The sequence below is a fragment of the Corvus brachyrhynchos genome, unplaced genomic scaffold (genome assembly GCF_000691975.1).
Source record: "Corvus brachyrhynchos isolate BGI_N302 unplaced genomic scaffold, ASM69197v1 scaffold61, whole genome shotgun sequence".
Lineage (NCBI taxonomy): Eukaryota > Metazoa > Chordata > Aves > Passeriformes > Corvidae > Corvus > Corvus brachyrhynchos.
The window spans coordinates 146,326-156,438 of NW_008236478.1; the positions used below are offsets into that span (position 1 = coordinate 146,326).

The following is a 10,113-nucleotide window of genomic DNA, read 5'->3' on the forward strand; positions in this document are numbered from 1 at the left end:
AAGAGAACTCTATAACTAAACTTCTGTTCTCTTATTTACTTTGCTAAGTTGCAGTCACATTAGAAGAAGAACAAAAAGCTTTGCTCACTCAGCTAGTCACCTTGGGAAGGTAACATAGATGGTTCTGATGCAGCTGTTAAGATGTATTGGGAGATTGATCTGGTTTTAGTAACTTCCTTGTATATGATTGGACTTAATAAGTTTTGATGCTTTAGCACTTACTGCCAGTGCCTCATGTTGGCATTATCTAACCTTGTCTTGTGTTTTAGTAGTACTTTCATGCTCTGGTCATAACACAGACTTCACTCCCTTTTCATACGGCTTTTCTTCCCCATGTTATTATAGTAGCCAGTAATAATGTGCTTTCTGGGACTTCTACACTACATCATGCCCTGTAATAGACTAACACTGTTTTAAATTTAGCTTGTACTCTAATTAAATTCTGATCTGCAGAGGGTTCTGTCTCCTCCTGTGTCAGTGTTACTTGCGCCTCTGTATAGGAGGGTGTTTGTTTTCTGCATGGCTTGGTTGTTTCTTTTCATATTGAACCTTTTGCTTGTATCTTAACATTTTCTGCCCCTTTTTTACTTTTGTAACTTACTGGAAATCTGTATGAATTTCAAGTGAGACTGTCTTTCTTAGAGAGAGGTTTACCTCAGTATCCATATAGTCTCTTTTTGTCTGCTGCAACTTACAGGATACATTAAAAGTAAAAAACTGAAGTTTTTCATTGGTGTGAATTTCCATTTTTCCCAGTTAAAAATTCCCTGTTGTGATAGGGTACAAGGATTCCTCTGTGTTGTTGGCCATCTAAGCATTGTATTCACGCACTGGTAGTACACGCTGTTTTAGCTGTAGCTTGAGGAAAAGCCTGTGGAGAAGCTAAATTGTCCTGAAAGAATATGAGAGGAATCACAAATTTTTAAACCATGTAATGGCAAGCCCTATGTTGTGCCTCCATGAAGTGGAAGATTTGTGAGCCAAATGCTGAACAGATCAGAGTCTGTCTGTACTGGAATTAAAGATCAGATGAAGCAGAAGCTTTGCTACTTTGAGACTGTTCATGCAGTGGCTATGTGACTGTGGACTCTATGGTGTGAATAAGTGTGGTTCTGGTCTGGGTATGAGGTGAACATGGGCACGTCTGCTTTCAAAGACATGCCAGTCTCTGTGTGTGCTTGAGTTCTGATGTGAGGATAGCAGGGATGAAGGCAATATTCAAGGTAAGAGCTGTGAAGGCTCAGCAAGTGTATGAAGTGGGGAGGAACAACTCCATGGCCTGTACTGTGTTCACAGGCTGCTCCGGGGGGGGGCTGTGGTAGTATGCAGGAGTCCAGAGCTGCAGAACTGAGCCCACGCCATTGTGGGTTTTGACTGGGGGGTGCTGTCCTACACTACTCTGTGGGCTAGACTGTAGTAAGCAGCAGAGAAGTAGCCTAGATAGTACTGAAGGAGAAGGGCAGATGGAAAATGTATGTGGAGAAGCAGGGAGAAGTAATAGCATTGTAATGCTGAAAGACCTGCCAGGCTCAGCTTGGGCTGGATGACACGAAGAGTTTAGTGAAAAAGGAGGGAAGTGCATGCTGAGACTTGTCTACTGGGGAGTGATGTTTGGTGTGAAGGTGTCTTTGAAGGTGACTGAAGATGCCATTGAACAAGAGCAGAGTCCAAGAAGGTTGAATAGTGTTTGAACCTGTTTGTTCTTCTCCCAGTATCTGAGAGTGCAAAGTGTTCTGGCTGTTGAGTGCTTCTGTCTTTCTTGTTTGAGCATTAATGCACCTTACCTCTCCAATCAGCCCCAAATTCTGTGTGAGTGAGCCTTTCTCCTTCCCATGCTACGCACAGAAGTTCCTTCTTCTTTCTTTAGCCCCTGTGTGTGCCTTCCTGTTGTGCCCTCCTACTTACCCTCTAATTTGAGTTGCAGACACACCTCTGCATCCTCCAAATGTGAACACACAGGGGGTTTCTGCCTACCTCTTCAGTTTGGCTGGGGAAGCTGCCCCATTTTCTGAGGTGGGAGAGCACAGAGAGACACCCCTTGTATCCCACATCTTCTGCATATATATTGCTCTCTTGTCTTCGCTCCTTATATCAGTGTGTGGGGCACCTATGTTCTGACCTCAGTGTTTGAGGGGATGGGGTTCTTCAGCCCTGCCCTTTCCCCTGGTGTGTAGCTGTGTGCTTTAATGGTGACGTCTCTCTGCTCCTTTTTGAGTGTCTGTGCATTTCTGCTGCTGCATATACCTGCCTCAGGGGAGCATTATTGGCAGGGGGGCCCTTGCTTGCACACTAATGTGTGAATAGTTTCTGTGCTTTTCTTCTCATCTCCTCTCTTCCCTTCTCTTTCCCTCTCTCAATGATGTGTCCAGAAAAGGAAGTCGAGCTCCAGTGTGCATTTGATGGTGAGCACCTCCCGTAAGCTGCCTGCGATTCGTACCTCCGCCATTTTCCATGCCATGCACGCTCGGCTTGTGCTCATCACCCTACATAGCATGTCCGTGCAGGGGGGCGGCAGGGGGGATCAGTGTGCACTGAAGGGTCCATGTCCTCACAAAAAGGGCTCTGTGATCCTCTGGCCACATATAGCTCCCATTTTGTGCAGAAAATCCAACTGCTGGCAACGCAGTTTGGCTATGCCTGCTCTGAGTGCGTAACAAAAAAAGGCAGTGGTTCTCCTGGGCTCAGCAGAGCAGGTGTGTGCCTTGCCTGGACATGAGGCTTTGTCATTCTGTTGCAGAGGTGCCAAAAAAGATGAACAGGTGCTTTGCCTGGTGTTGGTGCTGTCATCCTTGATAGGAGCCTTGCATTGTAGAACAAACTGGGAGTCACTCTAAATGTGGCAGAGACTGATGGGGCTCCACTGTTCAGATGAAATGTGTGAACACAGCACCACTGGGCAGCTCAGAGTTGCCGGTCACTCCTTTTTTTAGCATACTTACTGAAAAGGTTTGTCAGAGCCTTTATAATCCAAAACTTCCTTTTGTCCTGATCTTGTTTATGTATCCCAGCATGACCAAATACCCAGTAACTGTGTCCCCTGTCCTGTTCATTTTCTTTTTCATCCATCAAGGTGTTTGACGTCTATAGAATTTGTCAAAAAAGTAGTCAAATCCACTCTCAAGGGTCCAAAGAGGAAATTGGCCAGTGTCATATTGTCAGGAGTCATACATAGCCCAATGACACACTTTGACACCAAGATATGAACAGTAACTAAAGTACAAAAGTCAGTTATTGTATTATTTCCTGTGCACAGAAAAATAACAGAAAATATTTCTCCTGTTTCCCACAAGTGGGAGTGTTACAGTACTGAGAAAGCAGAATAATTGTTTTTGCGTTATTACCTGGAAGATAATTCTCCTTCGATGACATCTTTGAACTATGTAAAAAACCACACAAAAAAAGTAATCCCAAAGTACTGCTTTGAAAATCTGATGCGAGTGACTAACTTTTCACCAGCCCTGCCTTTATGTGGGGCAGAAGTTCACTGTGTCTTTCTTGCCCTTCTTTTTTGCCCACTGCCAGCAATACTTAAATTCCCTTTGCATGTTGTTTTAAAGCAGCTGGGATATGTAAACCATGTAAGTAAGCATCAGCGTCTGAAAACATGGAAGCAGTGAAAGTGGCTGAACAACCAGAGACAGCCCATGTGTTGGTAGTTACTTTCTTTCAGTTGGCTACATGTGTGTGTCCCTGCGATATGAGCACTGGTCTGTTTTCTTGCACCCTCTGTGTTGTTTGTGCCTGTCTGTCTCTTGTCGAGCTCAGGAAATGTTGCCAACTGCTGTGCCAAAACTAATCACGTTACAGATCTTAAGAAGGGCCTAGCACCTTTTTAGGTGAATTGGCCTCTTTTAATTTGAGTTGTACAGAATTACCAAGGATTGCACCCTGGCCAGTGACTGATGTTGGCTGGCAGCGGTGGGGAGGGAGAGGTGTGCTGCCATCTCAACAGAGATGTTGGCTGTGCTGCCTGCGCCTCTGGGAAAGGAAGGCTGGCTTTTTCCAGGGAAGGGCAGTTGGTTAGATGGCCACAGGACATGAGTGTGTGCAGGAAGCTCAATATGTCAGATACCTTCCTTCACCTGAGAAAAAGCTGTTAAAAAAGCATAGGCTAAGCTGCCTCTAATTTCATTGGGGCTCTATCCTGTAGTAAAATGCCATCCAATTCTGGACTAGCAAACATGATACTTGGTCTTCTTCAGCCCACTGGCTGTGGAAGAACATGATGGGTGAACTGGGTGCTCAGTGCAGCCTGGAAGGTAGGCTGTGTGCTTTGGATGTGTGGGGGTTTGCACTTTATAACGCAACATAACACACCTAACAGGCTGTTGTCAACTTTTTTCAGAACAGTGGTTTCTTGGATGTTTGGTTAGGTTTTGTTTGTTTTTTTTTTTTTTTTCTCATTTGGCCTTAGTTATAAAGCCTTCCAAAACACTGGAATTATTTTTGTATAGCTTCTTTCATGCTAATTTTATCTTCTTATCCCAGTGGACTAAGAAAAATGGGTTACAATTTTCTCACTGGAAGAGGTTTGGACAATAGATCTCTGCATTAGGATCACTGTTTCTGAAGAAGTACAGGAGCCTCAGTGCTGTGTGGAGAGGTGGACCATTGTCAGAAGTTTGATTGTGTTTATGCCACGAAATAACTTGGGATTAATTTTTTCAGATTGATCTGTTCCTCTTTGACATTTACAGTGATCTGTCATCTCTTTTGCCATCAGGCTGGATATATATATATAAAACAAAACTCTTGGAAGGCCAGAGTCTTAGGACAATGCAGGGATGTATAGAAAGAGGCAGCAAACAGTAATTTCTGTATTTCTCCTTTCTTAGCTTGGAGTTTGAGTGTATATGTTCTTTTCTTTCCCATGGACTTCTAAAGAATTCACTCCTGTCTCTCTCTCTTCTACTTCCTCCCCTCTCCACCTGCCCCATCTTCCTCTTTTATTTCTCCTCTCTCCCTCTCCAAAAGGGATAGTTAAGCCAAGACATGTTGCTTGTGAAGAAAAGTTGAATTATTAGTAGGTGTTTGTCAAGTCTCAGTCTTACGAGGTCTGTCACTGGTTGACATAATTATACCTTTGGCAGATGTTTTCCAGCTCAGCATTTGACTTCTGCATTCTTTGTGGTGTTTGTGGTGTGGTGATGAGGGCCTGATATTTTGTAATATGAGTTTGCACTCCCTGAGCACAGTGGGATAGAGAGCCACTGCAATGAGGGCACACTACTGTGAGCTCCCATCAGGCACCCCAGTCTGTAAACTAAGGAGTTTGAGTGAGGCTCCTGCAGTGCCAGTTTTGATCTTATTTGATCTAGCAGCAAAAGAGACATAGCCTGGTGCGGGGGTCACATGTGGGCTGGATTTGTTGGCTAGGAACTCTATAATTATGGACACAGGTTTGGCTTCCTACAAACATAGGCTTGGCTCATTCATGACATACATGACTCAATGGGATGATTCTTTTCAGCAAGCTGGTGATGGCCTCACTGTTGTGCTGTATGGATGCAGGAAACAGAGATTTTATTCTTCTACCACAGCTACAAGAGAGACTGAAGTGGGGAAAGATGAAAAGCTGCTGGGCACCATCCAGAGAACTTGCTACTTGTGGAACTACATGGCCTTTCCCTTATGTCCCAATCCCATTCCTTTCCATATTTTGGTCCTGAAGTCTCTTTGTTCAGGTCACAGCAGGGATACAACACATCATACATCACCTTTTCTCTACCTTTTCTAGGGCTGAGCACACTTTTACTTGGATCAATAGATTCCCTGAAACCCTCAGCATTATCACATAGCTAGAACTGTTTCTGTACACTTTGGGACACCTCAGACTTGACTCCCATTTGTGCCCTGTTTGAGACCATGACTATTGTGTGTCTCTCACTTCTGTAGTCTCTTTCTCTCAGGACAGCTGCCATCTCTCATTTTCCTTCACCAGATATTTTTGTTAGTGCTCATTGCAGGATTCTCCCCATCCCTTTGGGCTGCTGCCTTTTTCCCTTCTGTTTTCCTTCCTTATAGCTCTAGCAGTTCATTCACATTTGGATTTTGGTACATCCCTTACAGCTTCTATTGCCTCTGGGGGAAGGATGATGTCCAGCAACCTGGGCAGCACTCCTCCTTCCTCCCTCTTCTTGGTGATTGAGCCTGTGGGGAGGGTCGGGTCTGAGGAGATGGCTGGGGTTGGAAGCAATACTGTCATTTTCTTGCTGCCTCTGCTGTCCAGCAGGGGAACTAAAACCATGTTTTTCTGTCTCAGCCACAGAGCAACAACAAAACCAGTATAGTAAGCACTGCAAAAGAAACACCCCCAGTGCAGACGTCCATGGTATCTTCCCCAACCACAATTTTTTTTCCTGTTTGGTTTAATTTTGATTCTGTCCTCTCCCCTTCTCCCCCCAAACCCCTTCCTGAGTGCTGCTTGTGCTGCTCTGTTTCAGCTTATGTTTCGGCTTCGTTCTGTCTGTGTCCCTGTGCTGCTGTGGGGCCTGATCACAGCCTCACAGGCTTTGGGATGGGGGTGCTGAGCAGAGCTGTGGTTGGATGTGGGGATCGCAGCTTGCCTGGACTTCCCTGTGTGCCACCCTGTATAGTTCTATGTGTCCCGTTCAACTGTTCCTGCTGGCTTTGGGGAGGATGGTTTTGAAGAAGAGAGTGTCAAGCTCCATCCACTCTCCAACACTCAGGAAATGGAGGATGGACTTCAGGACACCAGAGAAGAAAGGGCAGACAGAGGGTTTTTAGAAGAATCCTTTGCTGGCCTATTTGGCCTGCTCAGTTGAGTGGCTGATCTCCTGCAGCTCACTGACTTTCTGGGCTGGCATTTTCTGTGGGCTGTGTGCAGGCTCTACAGTGCCCAGTGCCAAGTACATTGAACGGCACAGCTGGGGTGTGTGGCCTGCCTCAGTACCCGTGGAGATCAGGCAGCAGTGCAGCGGGTGGCAGAGGCAGATGGGTGAGTGTACAGCACTGCCCAGCACTGTCCCTGATGCCCTCGCTGAGCCACCCCGCAAGAACGACAGCAATGGGAGGAGATCGTGCAGGATCCTGAAGTCTTGTCCTGGTAACAAAGGGATGAGTGCAGGAGCTAGTTAGCATCGATAGGCCTGGTAGCTGCTCTTTGTTGTCTGTCTCTAGAGAGTTGGATTTGGCATTTTTGCAGGGTGGGTGGGTAGGATTTGATGTTGGGTTTTTTTGTTGTAGGATGAAGGATTCCTGGGACACTTCATAATTTTCTGCTTTCCTTTCACTGGCTTTGTTCATGATGGTTTTGGTATTGAGAGAGCCTTTCGAAATTATTAAATATGGTTATTATTGAAATTGGAGCTCATTTCAGAGACTTTTAGAAAAATGTGCCTTTTTTCACAGCTCCTTAGCAACTCTTCTCTGAAAGGCATTGAGGTGGTCTGGCTCATGCTTTTTTTTATTATGGAAATTATGAATGTCCCTTTTTTAGGGTAAAATACCCAGCAACCTTTCCAAAAGACTGGGAGACAAAGGCCCCAGCCCAGCGTTATGCATTCTTCCCCCTCTCCCTCTTCTGAAGCATTTTCCAGTGAGGACACTGCTGAGGGGTCATTACTTCATGAAGGGCTGCAGAGGGTGCAGACTGGCTGCTTGGTTGCCCTCTGGTGTCTGTGCCAGCCTGGTTCACTGGAAACGAGTTGGGAATTAGGGGCAATTGCAGGGAAGCTGGGGGCTTTGTCTCCTTGTGACTGTGGCTTTTAGTGCAGCCTTTCTCTTAATGAAACCTGTGCAGGAAGTGTGTGCGCACGCACGCAGGCACACGTGTGCTGTTTGGAGTTTGTGATTTGATTTTATTTTTTTAATGTCAGTCACCTTTTCTCCACTTGCTGGGGAGTGAAAATAAATGGGAGAATGCTTTGGAACTGGAGTTTAATGATTCTTCCATCCTTTCCTAGGAGCCTCAAACAACTGTTGTCCATAATGCTACAGATGGCATAAAGGTAAGGGATGGGAGTGTTGCCAGAGAAACTTCTGCTTCTCTGTTGTTCTAGTCTTCATGTGTCTTAATTCAGTTTCTACCTTTCCAATGTCTGGTTTGTAGCATGCTCCCAAGTACAGCTGGCAATAGACTTGGAGGGTTGTGTTATATGGCTATGCATATCTGGAAGAGGCTGAGTAAAGACAACTGTTCAGATATTAACATCTCTTTCCTATTGTGGTGTATAACCACCACTTTCTTTCGTATGTGGGATGGAAGAGAAGATATAGGCACTTATGCACTTTTTTTTTTTCTTCTACAACTGGACACCTCCTCTAAGAAAGCCTAGGAGCCCTTCTTTAGCTTCTTGTGGCTATTCTTCCAAACAGAAGCAACTCTCATTGGATTTCATTTGACAGAGTTTGGTAACTTTCACCCTTGTAAAAGTTCTGGGTTAACAGCTTGAACATGCAAAAGCTGAGCAGAGATGCTGTTACATTTTGCTTTATATTTGGCCTGCTTTCATCCAAATCTTCCTTGTATCATGCTCTCCCTACCATCTCTGCCAACGTTTTTGTGCTTTTCCCCATCTTCCTTCACAAAGAAATCAAACTATTTGCTCATGCTCCCGACTGCTGATGCCTGGTAATGCTCTGTTCTGCCGTGCAGGGTTCCACAGAGAGCTGTAACACCACGACTGAAGATGAGGATCTGAAAGGTAGGTATTTTGCCTGTAATTTCTAATACAGCTAAGTGTAGGCAAGGGATTCTAGAGATTCAGTCATTGCCTTGAACTAGCTTCCCAGATTTCTGTGTCTGACTCAGTTCATAAATTCACCATGATGCTGTCATTCCTGTCACAGTGGGACCGTGCAGTGGGGAGCCGGCTGACTTGGCCTCTGTGGTATCTAAACACTGTTTGCCCTGAGCTAATTCGTTTTTGTCTCAGAGCTGGAATTCCTTTCTTGCATATATCATAATCTGTTCATCTCCAGTCCATTTCTAGGTGTGGAAAAATCCCTACCAGTCCCTTGAGGTTTGGACTCTGCTTGCGTTTTTGTGCTTCCCTGTAGATTACAGGGAGTTGAAACCTCTCTGTTACTGCTCAGTCTCCCTTTTCACCCCTTTCTGGGAATCTCTTTTGTGACATGCACAGAATTCCCTTGTTATTTTTTCTCTTTGGGTCTATTTTTGTTTCTAAGATGAAGATCATTCTCAGCCTGTTGTCCTTGACTGAGATATCAGTAGAGGGAGATGCTGAGAAGAGATTTCATGCCTTTCAGTGACCATATCATAAATATTCTGTGCTTGTAAAACTCTTTAAATAAAGGAGCTTCAAGTTCCATATCTGCTCCTGTTGTTTGAGCAGCTGTCTTTCGTCTGGCCTCCCTAATGAAGGATGAGCAGACATTTTCCTGAATAAGCAAGTTTGGGATGGGTGAATGTAGTTTGCATTCTGAGGCAAATGTGTTAATAGTTTGCATTTTGAGGCAGAGGTATCCTCATTCTCCCTGTAGTTCATCTGAGTTACATATCCAGGGAAAAATCAGTGCTGACCCTGCAATGTCACCTCCATCAGCTGGGCTAGTTCCTGATGCTTTTCCCATGGCCTGTCACAAGCTGCTGGCTCCTCTTCTGAGGAATCACAGGGAGAAGAAACACATGCCAGTGAGTGAAAGAGCTCTGCAATACAGATTGTTTCAGATAAGACCTGGCCTCATTACAGGACAGTATTCTAGCTGCCACCTTTTTGCCAAAGAGTAATCCGTGGTTTAAGAACCTAGCTTTGAGGGACGGGAACTGGATGGGTTTCATAGTGCAGTAATGAATTCAATTTATCTAATCTCTGCTGGATAGCCATCCAGAACAGGTATTTATCCAGAACCTTGACTCCTGTGGCACTTTTTATTCTGGAGGGGTTCCATGGTTGAGCCAGCTGAGCCAATGTGTGTTTTAAGTCAGGAATACAAATACTGCAAGGAAAAGAAGGGTAGGACTGGAACAGACCATGGGGAGGAGGAAAGGCAGCTGGTCAGTGTATAGAGTTGTATAGGGCTACATTGCTACAGATGAAAACTGTGTTTTGGGGTTTTTGGCAAAGGTTAGAATATTTCATTATGGTTTTAATAGAAGGGAGCATTTGAATGGTGATCGGGAGGGAAAGA

General features: G+C 44.9%; 1 protein-coding gene across 1 annotated transcript in view; it reads left to right on the top strand.

Moving 5' to 3' along the window:
• Positions 1 to 10,113, top strand: part of CAMK2G (calcium/calmodulin dependent protein kinase II gamma) — a gene marked incomplete at its 5' end in the record, with an annotated part of 120,548 nt that overhangs the window by 98,371 nt on the left and 12,064 nt on the right. The window contains 4 exons of the mRNA XM_017725849.1: positions 2,370 to 2,402; positions 6,263 to 6,331; positions 7,926 to 7,970; positions 8,618 to 8,666. Coding sequence (XP_017581338.1) covers positions 2,370 to 2,402; positions 6,263 to 6,331; positions 7,926 to 7,970; positions 8,618 to 8,666 — 196 coding nt within the window. The remainder of the gene's footprint in view (positions 1 to 2,369; positions 2,403 to 6,262; positions 6,332 to 7,925; positions 7,971 to 8,617; positions 8,667 to 10,113) is intronic.